Source organism: Acipenser ruthenus, chromosome 5, assembly GCF_902713425.1.
Source record: "Acipenser ruthenus chromosome 5, fAciRut3.2 maternal haplotype, whole genome shotgun sequence".
Classification (NCBI taxonomy): Eukaryota; Metazoa; Chordata; class Actinopteri; order Acipenseriformes; family Acipenseridae; genus Acipenser; species Acipenser ruthenus.
In genome coordinates, this window is record NC_081193.1 from 37,693,814 (window position 1) to 37,708,241 (window position 14,428).

The 14,428-nt window shown below is 39.4% G+C and overlaps 1 protein-coding gene across 9 annotated transcripts in view; it reads right to left on the bottom strand.

Moving 5' to 3' along the window:
* Nucleotides 1-14,428, bottom strand: part of LOC117402844 (nesprin-1-like) — a 194,828-nt gene that overhangs the window by 70,728 nt on the left and 109,672 nt on the right. For 8 of the 9 annotated variants that reach the window (XM_059024130.1, XM_059024134.1, XM_059024132.1 and 5 more), the window contains 12 exons: nt 14,123-14,385; nt 13,366-13,531; nt 12,130-12,285; nt 11,632-11,784; nt 8,185-8,367; nt 6,978-7,115; nt 6,665-6,850; nt 4,624-4,746; nt 3,841-4,023; nt 3,245-3,388; nt 2,157-2,354; nt 1,214-1,354 (listed from right to left, as the gene is read on the bottom strand). In XM_059024130.1, the coding sequence (XP_058880113.1) occupies nt 1,214-1,354; nt 2,157-2,354; nt 3,245-3,388; nt 3,841-4,023; nt 4,624-4,746; nt 6,665-6,850; nt 6,978-7,115; nt 8,185-8,367; nt 11,632-11,784; nt 12,130-12,285; nt 13,366-13,531; nt 14,123-14,385 (2,034 nt within the window). The remainder of the gene's footprint in view (nt 1-1,213; nt 1,355-2,156; nt 2,355-3,244; nt 3,389-3,840; nt 4,024-4,623; nt 4,747-6,664; nt 6,851-6,977; nt 7,116-8,184; nt 8,368-11,631; nt 11,785-12,129; nt 12,286-13,365; nt 13,532-14,122; nt 14,386-14,428) is intronic. The other variant, XM_059024133.1, reaches the window with a different exon arrangement.

The window sequence follows — 14,428 nt, forward strand, 5'->3', positions numbered from 1 at the left end:
CTCCAACAACCCAAAAGATCTTAAGAAAAGCTGATTTCATCTTTGAAAACTATTTGACATCTCTCAGTGATACTTCGGCTTCCCTTCCTGCACATAATGTGAATGCCACAAGTAGTCCTATTAGTTATAGGAAAATGTTCTGCTAAATCTATATCCATTTTGTGTGTGTGTGTGTTACAATTCAGATACACAAACTTGCTGTTACAGATGTTAAGGCTGACATACGCACCTCTAGTAATTCGTATTTAATGTAATTTAAAACTGTTAGTATGTGTAGATTTCTAACAAAGGTAACAGTATGTATATGTTTTGCTGGCCTAAACATTTTGATATATATGTTGGGGGGGGGGAAAAAATCTAAATAAATATTGTGCCTTGTTTAAAGAAAGTGCTGCATAAATAAACAAAGCCCTTTTAGCATGACGGATGCTACATTAGCTGGATATATTAGGACTCCACAGAGCTGAAAGGCATTGTTGTAAGAGGGTACTCTAAATGTAAAAGGTTTTCCAGTGACTCATGTAGTACACTCTTACACTTTTGACTGTTACAGCGTGTTACCAGCAGCAGAGTTTTGCATGAGACATGCTTTCCATAGTCAAATGTTCAAGTCTTTATTAAATAATCACACAGACAATTAGGCATTTTTAATGAAATGATAAGGAGTTTTTTAAACCTGAGGGTGGTAAATAAGTGAAAGGTCCCTTCGCAGTTAGGTACAGTACATGTCCAATTTCCTGTCAAAATACCTAAATATGTCAACAAACTGAATTCACGCATTGTTCAGTAAAACTTTTTTTTTTTTTTTTTTTACAAATGTTATGAATTCTGGTAATGCCATCCTTATATCAAAATAAATCCTACTGGCTTTGCTTAAAAATGAGAGCCTTTTATATTCTTCTTTCAGTTAGTTGAAATAATAAACATTCCTTCTCATGCCAATATAGGCTTACAGAAGGGTCACTGTTAAAGGTGCCTATTCTTGTTGTGTTGCCATGCAAAGGGGTCTCTTGACTGGCTTTGATAAAACGTTTTTTTTTTTTTTTTTGTTTTTGTTTCTGGCAAAAGTTCTTTAACAGCTGCTGTTGTCTATTCATTTCCAATTTAAGCAGGGGCTAATGATGTGACTGTTGAGGGTTGAGCTTGAACACTGCCGGTCTGTCTCATGCAAAAACCTGTAGGCAGGATGATACAAAAGTCCAATAGGTGGTACCTGGTTAACAGAAACATCAGTATTAGCCACAGGTGAGGGGGAACGACAGGTAGGTGGGGAGGAAATCTCACTGTTGGTCCCCTCCTCCCCAGACTCCTCAGTGACAGGTGAGAGTAGAGTGTGACAGCGACCAGTTGTCATCTGACACAAGGAAGCACATCGCCCACACATGGAAAATGATGGCAGGTTAGAAAAGAGGAAGACGTATAGCATAATCATTAAGATGATCAAGCAATAATGAGCTGTTTAGCGGTGCAATATTAGATCAATATAATAAAAATTAAAAAATGTGACTAAAGAGTTTTTAACTCCTGATAACACTATTCAAGCAGCAAAACTGTAAAAAAAAAAATCATTTTTAGTTCTTTGCTGAACGCAGTATGCAACTAGGTTATTGGTTTATGAATACATTCCAATTTCAGTAAAATGTTTTTCTGCATGGATTGTTACACCTTTAAAATACAGACTCTTGTGAATAAAACAAGTGTGACAGAAAAATCTATTTTGATACTTTTTTTAAAACTGCAGTTGCCTCTACATCACATGTGATAGGCTATACCTGCTGGGGATGTTATAATGCACTGTTTGCCTTGCACGTCATCAAATCTGATGCCCTGCCATGCACTTGTGTTTTTAAATACACTGATCCTTCTAAAACAGGAAAAGCATATAACTGTATTTCCACCCAGAGTGTATTTAGAAAGAGTCTGCATTCACACCAGCTCTCTGAAAAGACCAGCCTGACTGTGTATACTGCACAAGCAGTGTTAAAGCAAATAATACTCAATTTCAGTGGCAGTCTTCATTGGAGAAAAGGCAGGTGGTTTCAGTTGTTTGTTACAGCAGTGAAATGTATTAGTCGAGCAAGCCAGAGTGCAAAGTCCATTAGAGCTGAGGAAATGCTGTACAAGTACCAGGCAGCAGTAGCAGCTGGGGAGCTTACCATCACCACAGAGGGATTAGCAGGGGAATGAGTGGGAAGGAGCTCAGCATCAAACTCGTCCAGCCCTTCTGAGAGCCCTTCCTCCTCAGTCACAGTCAGCAGCATAGTGGCATGTTTGGCTTTCATTGTCAGCATCTTGCAGTTGGAATTCAGGGAGGCAATCTGCTCCTGGTAACCTTTGATCTTCTGGGCCAGTTCCTTCAGGACAACAAAGCAGCAACGACAGTGACCGAAAGATAAATAAAAGCGGGGGGAAAAAGATAATTAAAATAAAATACCACAGATCAAGAGCACTATGAGGAAGAGGAGTTCATCTTGCTGTTTCTGAGAAAGCCTTGCCCCTCTGTCAGTGTAGCAGACCAATGAGGTCCCAGCTAGAGCTCTGACAGAAACAGCACATCATCAACAGCACCACCGTTGGTTTTCAGCTGCAGACAGGATGTTTGGCTGTAAGACTGTGAGCACAGGCAGAACAGTAATCTCACTGCAGTGTCTAAACCACAAAGCAAAGAAACAGCACGGCCACAGGAAATGTGCTTCAGTAGCCCCCTCTCCTCTCCTGTTACAACAGATTCTGAACAAAGGGGCTGAAAATCACAACCCCAAGGCCACTCTGTCAAAGCTAAGACCAGCACAGCTATCTCCCTGCTTTTAAATGGCGTTAGGCCCAGCCTCCACAACCTCCCCTCCAGATGGCCAATGCCATGATAATTAGGTCATGTGATGACTGAAACTGTAAAAAATGCACTGCTTAGCTCTCTGAAGAATAAATACCAATGAGCCACAAAAACAGTGTGCCCCAGAAGAAGGGTTGTTAAACAGACATAATTTAGGTCAAACATCTGAATCTTAATGAGATTTGACAATTTCTCTGGTTCAATTTGTGGGTTCTTTGTCTGAATGACCTTCTAGAGTCGGCATGTTTACATTAAAACTTGTGTCACACAGATTCTGGCACATATAGTAATTAACATATGACTTGTTCACCATGGACCAAGGCAGTGCAAATTCTATTGTAAAATAAAAATGAGACTAAAAGCCCTGGAACAAAAATTCTTATTAAAATGATTAAATCAGAATGTGTTTACCTCATGGTGTGAGATCTGAGCCTGCAGCTCCTTGATGTTACTGGTTGAAACAGGTCTGTCCTGGATGACCAAGTAAGCTTCTTCAATCAGCCGCTGCAAATGCTTCACCTCCTGTTCATAGTGCTCATACTGCACCAACGCCTCCTGCAGAGAGAACATTAGAGAAGAATTCAAACACGCTTCCCTCCCTACACCCTGCTGGCCAATCTGCCCGCTCTTGAAGGAAATATAATATTGAACGCAATGCATTCTCTTAAGAGTTGCAAACAAGGGTCTCTGCTTCTTTTGCAGAACAAAATAAATTAATTATAAATCAATCATTGTAACTGTTTTGGTTGCTTTCCTTTGATTTAACATTGTCATACGTATTTTATTGTGTATATTAAAGAAAACTATTTATGACACATTGCTGCATCAATGGGGTGATATTGATACAATACTAGAAGGTTTATTGGATTTTCTGTAATGCACACATTCTATTTTACTTACAATGCAATTGTGGATTTTTGTCATTTGAACACACTAGTCAGGTACTGTTATAATTCGAACTGGTATTGTACTGTAGGTGTTGGTAAAAGTGGCAGGAGTGAACCCACCTGCAGTATGTTGCACTGCTGGATAGCGGTGTGCTGCAGTCGACTGGCTTCCCCCTGCAGTCTCAAGGCAGTCTGACAGATTGCAAGGTTAGTGACCACCTCTTCAGGGATTCGCAAGGCACTCTGGCATGCCTGCACTGCCTCAACCTTCTGCTTAAATGTCTCCATTTCAGTAAGCAAACGCTAAAAATCAAGGTAAAGATGCACAAACACTATAGTGAGTCTTGTACATGCAGGTATCTCAATACTGATTATATGTTTGCACTGCTCTTTCCTCATAACCCAGACATAATTAGCTGATTTATTTTAAAGGCCGTTTAGCAGTGCTGAATAATGTACATCAATTTATCTTGTATTAATTTCCAAGTTTTCTGGGTAAGTAGGTGGACTTTAAAAGCAGCTTGTTTTCTTCCATTTGTTGCGAATGCTAACAATTGAAGATATCCTGTATCAGTACTACAGTAAATTAAACAGACACCTTGCACTAAAGAATGTTATTTACATAAATGTATCTACAGGATGTAAATGTATGGATTTTTTGGTATCAGAATGTTTACTGGTCTACGTTTCCTGTGAAAATCAGTAAAATAAACAACGTTTACCTTTTCGAAACAGGAAATTTATCAGTAAAAAAAAAAAAGAACCATAATTATTTTCTACTTTATAGTTAAAGTTCAATTGTTACTCAGTGATATACTGCACTAGACCCCCTTCTAAGTTCTGTTGGACATTTCCTAAACCAAGAGTACTGACAATCTGTATTGGGCTTTTTAGATACAGTACCTGTCTGTGAGACAGTTGCTCCCTGAGGCTCAAACGTGCCAGTTCAGGTGAGGTCAGGGTAGCCTGGGCTTGCTCCAGAGCAGCATGCAGTGCCTTTACTTCAGATTCAAATCTCTCCATGTCCTGGGAACCAGTACATATGATTAGAACAGGATGTATGTCTTGCAGCATTGGTCTTATGAGACAACTTACTTTCAATAAACAAATATACTTTCTAATGCACAGAAGGCTATCTGGTTAAATATTCAACTTGTATGTTTTTTAATCCACAGTTTAAGTAAGCGGAAAGCATGAGCACCATATACGTCACCCAGAGCTGCCAATGTATAAATTGTATAATGTATACTACAGTGGAGGCTCGTCATAAGAGGCTTCTGCGGCTAAGCCTACACGTTATTTTGTAAAAGTAAAAAAAAAGTATTTTACTTTTAAAATAATTGCAGTGCAATAAATCATACTGATCTGTGACAGCCGTGTATCATGGGTGGGTTTTGTTTAGCCTCTAGCGTCTGTTTCATGCATTTTCGAATCTCACGTCATGCTTTCTATTGTATTGTTATTGGCTAACAGAAAAACTTGACAGAATCCCACCCATTCTGAGTTTTCTGTAGCCTCAAAATAGGTGGGGATTATGTGTGTATTCCACCAATCACCCTCTGTCTGTCAAGTTTTACTGTATTTGTATTGGCTACACAATACAAGTTTGTGGCTAGCCGCCACCACTCATAATTAGACTTCATCTTGACGTGTCTGTTGCCAGGCAGGGTATGGGTCACGTGTGGCTACTCCCTTTCGAAATCCATATGCAGAACATAGTTGTATATTTTTTCAGTGAACGATGGCTGCCGTCGAAAACATTGTAGATAATGCTTAAAACAAACAATCAAAATAGAAAAGCAATCATGGCTTAGGGAGAACTAGAGCAATGTATCAAACATAAACTTACTTATCTCTGTACTTTGCAGATTACCGTAACTAAAGTAAGTGCAACATATATACATATAGCCACTGAAAATATATTACAAAAATAAAAATAAAATTAACTACAGCATAACTACAAAAAGTTATTGTTTACACTTTTTGTCAAAGTAAAGAATATCAGAAATGTTAAGGTTTCAATCTGGGCTATCAATTTCAGTCTATTTGTGTGATATGGGTGGGACCAACCAGTTTAGGACCAGTCTTGGGTAATCTGTGGTTGTTGCCTGGGACAAAGTCCATCAGGTGCCAAAGCACCAGGCACAATGTCAGTGCTCTCAGGATCCAGGAAGTCGGCTTGGCGGGAAACATGAGGCAAGTGCCTCTGATGTGTCACATGGAATACACCTTCTGACTCTCTGAGGTGGTTGTCAGGTGGCAAAACAGGTGATGCAAGCCTTTAGGCTTTACTGACGTTTTTGCAACTTCTTGAGCCATCAATTTGTCCAAATGAACAATGAGTTACCCATCGAGGCTCTAGAATCATTAAATAAGTACAAACGTTTCTTTGACACTGAACACTTGAAAAGTGAGCTCATAGTATTCTATGCAGACAACGTCTCCAAGCTGGTACTGGGGATATTTGCTCTCTCAATACTTCAGGCAAAACATTTTGGACAAAGCCATGTTCCAGCTTTACCGTCTGATGTGTCTTGTAGCAATTAAAATGTCATGTGTAGCAGGTGGCTAGGTGTCAATTGAATAATTCATAATCAATTAACCCTGGTCACCTGCCTGGAAAGCCAGACCTTTGCTATGTGCTGTACCAAGCAGTGTTAGCAATCTGAAAACCTTACAACTGTGTGTGTAACCAGTGTGAGTGGACCAAGACCAAGGATCACTGCGTGTTTAACTGGGATCCTTGGTATACTTTAAAAAGGGATTCATTTAGTGGGATTCGAATCCCACAAAAGTATATTTAGTTTGTACAGGAACAAACCTGCTGTGTCCCTCTCGTTTCTTAGAGGATACCCACACCGTAATCAAACAGCCCTGTTACAACTGTAAACAGTGAATCAATGACCATGACCCACACAATACATGATTACTAAGGCTCCAGTACCTTGGCAGCATCCTGCAGGCTCTGAAAGTGAGTCCGGAGCCGCTGCTGCAGCACCTCAGTCTGCCTGCTGAGCTTGGACACCTGCTGAGACATCCCCTGTGTATGATACACCTCAGAGAGGTACTCAATCTTCTCACTCATGGCCTCCAAGTCGCTGTGGATCTCTCCAGACTCTTGCAGCACAGCCTGACAGGGGAGAAACATCACACACACACCTCATTAGAAACACCACCAGGACTTTCTAAAACAATAGCTAATATAAATGCACTTGGCATGCTCTGCAGTGAAAAACCTCACAAACTTGCCACTGTACCTGGTAAGTCCTCAGCTGATTGTGAAGCTGGGAAGCTGAATTCCAGATGATGTGGATTTTCACAAGGGCCTCCGCCTTTTCTGACCACTTCATGATAAATTCAAGCATTTCGTTGAAGTCTTCTAAATGTGTAGCAGCCTAGAAAGATCAGACAACAAACATACTTAGATGAATGCAGCCTCATCAAGTCTACAGAAGTGTTCTAGCATACAAAATGTACACCTTGGACTCCTGGGCAAAGCTTTGGGGGAGAAAAAAGTTCTGGTAAGGAGGCTGTGTGGTCCAGTGGTTAAAGAAAAGGGCTTGTAACCAGGAGGTCCCCGGTTCAAATCCTGGCTCACTGACTGACTCACTGTGTGACCCTGAGCAAGTCACTTAACCTCCTTGTGCTCTGTATTTCAGGTGAGATGTTGTTATAAGTGACTCTGCAGCTGATGCATAGTTCACACACCCTAGTCTCTGTAAGTCGCCTTGGATAAAGGCATCTGCTAAATAAACATAATAATAATGCTGAAATTAACCAAGCTTGTTTTTATTATGTTCACATTTCGTTGACGATAATCCTTGTCTAATAAAAATGGATATTATTTCAAATAATCATCAGAAAACATTGTGGAAGTGTGACCGTGCAGCATGTGGAGCAACACTGAAATTGCAGGACAACTCCAAATTCGGTGCAATGGTGATTTATTTACCATTTAAGTTGTGACATGTGAAAACACACACAAATTCATAAACCAAAAATACAAAACAAAAACCTAATTCTCATTAGAGTACTAGCTAGACACATTTTTTCCCTTTTCCTACTTACAGGACAGCTAAGCTGTTTACCTGTTCGCTCTTCCTCTCTCTGTTCACGCACCACCTGTTGACCTCCTCCTGAACACCCAACCCCACATTGCAGGTGATCAGAGTTTATATAGCCGTTCTTAACCAGGTAACCATGGGCACCTGCTCCAACAATTACCTGGCTAAATACCAGTTTGCATCCTGAGCCAAACCCATACCCTAACGCCCTCCACTGGTTACCTGGTACTGCAGTGGGGCCACTTTAATAGGGAAAGAGCTCTGGTCATTCACACACTTTACCACAACATTTACAAGTAAAATACCATTTACTGATGCTTTTGTTCAAAGAAATGATGTCCTATAATGTGGTAAGTGTACCTTTTTAAAGAAATGATGTCCTATAATGTGGTAAGTGTACCTTTTTGAGTTGTGCTGTTCTGTATTCAGCCAGCCTGTGGGTATGATGGTGAATCTCAGATAGCTTCCCTATGGCATCACTCAGAAGTTTGGACATCTCTGGGGTTTGCTTGGCAAAATCTTGCACTGAAGCATCCAGTTCAACTAGTTTAATACCACAGCTCTCAAGTTCCTCACACAGACCCTAAAACAACAAACCAAACAATATTCACATAAAAGTTAACACTTTTATAAAAAAATTAAATGCATTATATATATATATATATATATATATATATATATATATATATATATATATATATATATATATATACATATATATATATATACACACATATACATACACCTGTTGGTAAAGAGCTTGTACAGTGCATTTCTTTGAATAATTGTATTTAAATTTTTTGCTGAAGATTGTATTAAAAAAAAAAAAAGCTTCCTGCTCCAAACATACTACCGGTATGTAAAACCCACAGAGAAGCTTTGGCTTGTAAAACAAATGTACAGTATACTGGCAGGGAATCAATCAGTTCCCAGTGACTTTCTCTCTGACAGATTACACCTAATTAATCTATCTGGGTCACCTCTGAAGCAACAGATGTTATTGAGCTAAAGCTTAGCCAACCACATAAAGACGTGCTCAAATTTGTTGGTACCCTTACAGCTCATTGAAATAATGCTTCATTCCTCCTGAAAAGTGATGAAATTAAAAGCTATTTTATCATGTATACTTGCATGCCTTTGGTATGTCATAGAATAAAGCAAAGAAGCTGTGAAAAGAGATGAATTATTGCTTATTCTACAAAGATATTCTAAAATGGCCTGGACACCTTTGTTGGTACCCCTTAGAAAAGATAATAAATAATTGGATTATAGTGATATTTCAAACTAATTAGTTTCTTTAATTAGTATCACACATGTCTCCAATCTTGTAATCAGTCATTCAGCCTATTTAAATGGAGAAAAGTAGTCACTGTGCTGTTTGGTATCATTGTATGCACCACACTGAACATGGACCAGAGAAAGCAAAGGAGAGAGTTGTCTGAGGAGATCAGAAAGAAAATAATAGACAAGCATGGTAAAGGTAAAGGCTACAAGACCATCTCCAAGCAGCTTGATGTTCCTGTGACAACAGTTGCAAATATTATTAAGAAGTTTAAGGTCCATGGAACTGTAGCCAACCTCCCTGGGCGCGGCCGCAAGAGGAAAATCGACCCCAGATTGAACAGAAGGATAGTGCGAATGGTAGAAAAAGAACCAAGGATAACTGCCAAAGAGATACAAGCTGAACTCCAAGGTGAAGGTACGTCAGTTTCTGATCGCACCATCCGTCGCTTTTTGAGCGAAAGTAGGCTCCATGGAAGAAGACCCAGGAGGACTCCACTTTTGAAAGAAAAACATAAAAAAGCCAGACTGGAATTTGCTAAAATGCATATTGACAAGCCACAATCCTTCCGGGAGAATGTCCTTTGGACAGATGAGTCAAAACTGGAGCTTTTTGGCAAGTCACATCAGCTCTATGTTCACAGACGAAAAAATGAAGCTTTCAAAGAAAAGAACACCATACCTACAGTGAAACATGGAGGCGGCTCGGTTGTGTTTTGGGGCTGCTTTGCTGCACCTGGCACAGGGTGCCTTGAATCTGTGCAGGGCACAATGAAATCTTAAGACTATCAAGGCATTCTGGAGCGAAACGTACTGCCCAGTGTCAGAAAGCTCTGTCTCAGTCGCAGGTCATGGGTCCTCCAACAGGATAATGACCCAAAACACACAGCTAAAAGCACCCAAGAATGGATAAGAACAAAACATTGGACTATTCTGAAGTGGCCTTCTATGATTCCTGATCTGAATCCTATCGAACATCTATGGAAAGAGCTGAAACTTGCAGTCTGGAGAAGGCACCCATCAAACCTGAGACAACTGGAGCAGTTTGCTCAGGAAGAGTGGGCCAAACTACCTGTTAACAGGTGCAGAAGTCTCATTGAGAGCTACAGAAAACATTTGATTGCAGTGATTGCCTCTAAAGGTTGTGCAACAAAATATTAGGTTAGCGTTCCCATCAATTTTGTCCATGCCATTTACATTTGTTTTATTATTAACAATATTATGTTGTCAGTTTCAAGTTATTTCAGAGAAAATTGTGCATTCTTCGTTTTTTGTGGAGGGGTACCAACAAATTTGAGCACGTCTGTACATTGTCATAATACTCCGACACCGGAAAATGTAAAATACCTATGCAAAACACAGATAGATAGATAGAAAGACAGATGGATAGATAGATAGATAGATAGATAGATAGATAGATAGATAGAAGTAAATATATAGTAGGGCTGCAATGAAGGGTACATTTTGACCTTCGAAGGTTCAGAATTTGCATATTTTACTGGTGATGTCACCATAGCTGCTAGTTTATATTTGACTGAAAATCCTATTATTTTATAGGTAATCCATATAAATGGAATAAAACATTTACATGTATTTTATGAATACATTATATAGAACATGCTTTTATAATTTAAATAAAAATAAACACGTTGTTTATTTACACGTAATTGATGCTGCTTGCAATATATACAGTAAGCTTGCATTGCAGCAACACCAACTGCAGCGGACTTAGGAAAAACAAAGCAGGTTATCAGTCACAGTCACATTTTACTACTACTAAAAATATTAACAATAATATAACAATAATATGAACTTACACTTGTCAAGTGACCCCACAGATTGGCTATGCCTCCATGATATGAGCTGCTTGCACAGCTTGCAGTCAGCTTTTTTTTTGGTTGTCTGGCCATTTAACAAAAAATCCTAAACAGCAGAGGGGTTTCGAGACATTTCTTTCAATACAGCTTACGCTATACAATGCTTTGCTGTCGAGATGGCGAATTAAGAAATTAAAGGTTTTGCTCTGGATAACACGAGCTGGAGGGGGAGGGGTGGACGGTACTCAGTTTTCAAAATTAAAATGATTAGTGTTAGTTTATATTTTGTATGTTTCAAACATATCTTACACTGTCCTGTACACTAGGTAGTCAGTACATATTGCTTTGGCATACTATACCTTACTCCAGACACGGCAGCGGCGCCATATAGAGTTGCTACGTATAACGATTTGGTACAATGGTAATGGATTTTAAAAGACAACTTTTGTTTATGCATTATACAAATCAAAAGATTGAATTTTGCATGTGAGTGACATTTAACGTGTGATTTTATAGTATTAACACACTGTCAAGCAGTTTCTGTTAACAGAAAAAAAAAAAAACACGCGTGAATGCAACTTGACGAACCTTCGAAGGTTTAAAACTACCTTCGAATTCCTGGCTAGCGAACGAACCTTCAGACCTTCTAACACAGCCCTAATATACAGATAGATGTATATATGTATAAAGGTAGACAGACAGACAGACAAACATTGTAAATAGCACAACAGTTCTAACAAAATGCTTACGGTTGTTTCCTCTTTAGCCTGCATAATATCTGTTGTTTTCTCCTGGAGTTTCAATGAAATTATCTTCATTATCTCTGAAATGTCTTGGATTCTTGAACTGAAGTCCTCATTTACAGCTCTGGTTTGTTGGATTTCCCTTTCCCTTGTTTGGACCTTAAACATTAACACGCCACAGCATTTTCAGTACAAAAAAGATAACACATGATTGACCGTCCTCTACTTTTCGGTCTTCAAACATACATGCATATGTAAACATGGATTTGTTTAAAAGTCATACAAACTTGTGACTCGAGTAGATAAGTCTGCTGTGAATATGCTTATTCAAAGGTATGGTGCCACCTACTGAGGCAAGGTAAACCACCTATACAGTTAACATGGTCTGCTTTCTCGTGAGTGTACGTACACAAGGCAGATTCTAAGTTTCAAATTACAGTTAAGTAGAAGCGTTAACTTCTGACTTGCTGTTTACAAAGGAAATGTAATGACTACTGATTATACCTGATCCTCAATGGACCCCAAGGACAGGGTCACCTCAGCCAGTTGCACAGACATGTCTGAAGGCAGGATGGTGTACAGATCCATGTACTTGTTCTGCTGCTGATCTGCAACCTTTTCAATAGTCTGATGGTGAATGATCGCTTCCCTGAGCTTGATCTGGAAAACATACATAAAAGATCAAGCACCTGTCAAAATGCACAGCATGCAGTATACTTATTATGCATCGATCCATATTTTAGTTTTAATACACACTGGTTTTAAATGATCTCACTACTACAGGGCTTAAATTGGCAACAAAAAAGGCAAGGCCAAAATGGCCTTCAGTTCAATAAATTTGTAGAGGGCAAGGCCGCTAAACTTAAGTCAAGGTCAAAGTGTAGGTTGTGTAATTTTGCTTAGGATTCATATATAAAGCAAATTATTAGCCACAGAAAGAAACACAGTTTCATCTAATAATATTTATTTATTCGGAAAGTGTTTTTTTGGTTTTTTTTTTGGTCAACCAGCAGCCTAGATTTGAGCCTATGGGATTTGTGCAATTTTAATAGCATACAGGTATATTCTACTCAGTTTAACATAAATAAAACTCAAAAATCGTGTTCCCGTGTGTAACATAGAAGAGTTGCTGTGTTGCATTTATGGATGAACTGAAAAAACAAAAACCTTTATCAGAAGATGAACAAATAATGACAGTAAACACTGCAATACAATGTAGAATAGTATAGACATTATTACGCACAGTAGAAATCCATGTGCTTGAAGGGTCGTGTTCGTTGTTTGTTGTTTTTTTTCTGCTGATACGACTTATACACGCTATTCGTGTTACTGTTTTGATCCAAACACTTCCTAATACAGGCATCTATAATTGCTATAGCTGAAAGGGCATTGCGGCCATAATGGCCGTGAATAGACATACACTCTGAGGGGCATTGCGATGACTGAGAAGGGCACCCACGGCAATTGCCGCATTGCCACTGTACGAGCCCTGCTACTGGCAATTGCTGTAGGGGTTTTGCAGTCTTACCCTTACTTACCCTGACTCCCATGCTGCCAGTTAGGAGCTGCCCCTTACAGTTAATTCCAAATAACTATTGATAGAAACAATTGGTTCCATATCATTGCATGCAAGTGACTTGGTCCTTGGCACTGCAATCATTGCATGCAACTGAACTCAATAGTCAGTAATCATCTAATGTGATTTTTAACATAAATATAATTTTAGCTTTACAAGTGTACCTCTAGTTCTTGTAGCTGAGCATCCAGATCTACTGTGGGATTCAGAAGATACTCCCGTGTGTCCTGGATCCATGTCTTCACTGTATTTAGCTCATTTTCTACATCTTCACGTTCCTTCAGTTCCTGCTGGACCAGCTTCTTGCTCTGCCTCACCTTCTGCAGAATGCTTTGAACACAAGGCAACAGTTTTTCCACATCACACTGATGACATACAACAAGTCAATAGCTAGAGGATGGCACTATGTCTCAATGCAGACTGCCTTACTGTGCTACATCACTGCATTCTGTTGCCAGTTCCAATTCTGGCAGCAGACTCAAACTCATTACTACAATGCCAGTATCTCTCTTTCAGATGAGAAGGGGGCATTTGAATAAACCCACATTATTTTTTAGCATTATTGCCATGTCTATTTTTGCCATTTTTTAAAGCCATTAGTATTTACTGTAAGATACTGTACTTTTCACAACAACATCCCTAAATGTTAATAGTTTTTTGGCTTTGGCATACTTTAGTATTCAACAATCACTTATTTAACACATACATTTGGCCCCACATGTTAAACAGAGCAAGGACAATATTATTGTATTGTTGCATGGGAAATACATATTTGAGATGGTGTTATAGTAGAATTTTGGTGTGTTAATGTCACACTATGTGGCCATGAGGTGGCAACCACCTTTGCTTGTCCTTTTATCTTTAGGAAAACAACTAAAGTTTTTGGAGATTTTTGATACAAACATACAGTCACTGGCTTACTTTTCATATCGATCCTGCATGGCTTTGATTTCCTGCATGCAGGGCAGCTCCTCCTGGGAAGGCGAGGGGATCTCAATGTCTCGGAGAATGTTGAGGGCATACTGCCTGAGCAAAGCCTGTGCCGAGTACTCTCGCTCCACCTCGTTGCTGAAGGAGTCATGGTTTTCCAACAGCTCCAGTAGCCCTGCCTTGGAGGCCTTCTCAACCGAGCAGTTTGGGAGCCTATCCTGTAACTGGTCCAGAGTCACTGTCGCCTTCTCCATCTGCAAGACAAGAAGCAGAACATCCCAAGGTGGATTAACACAT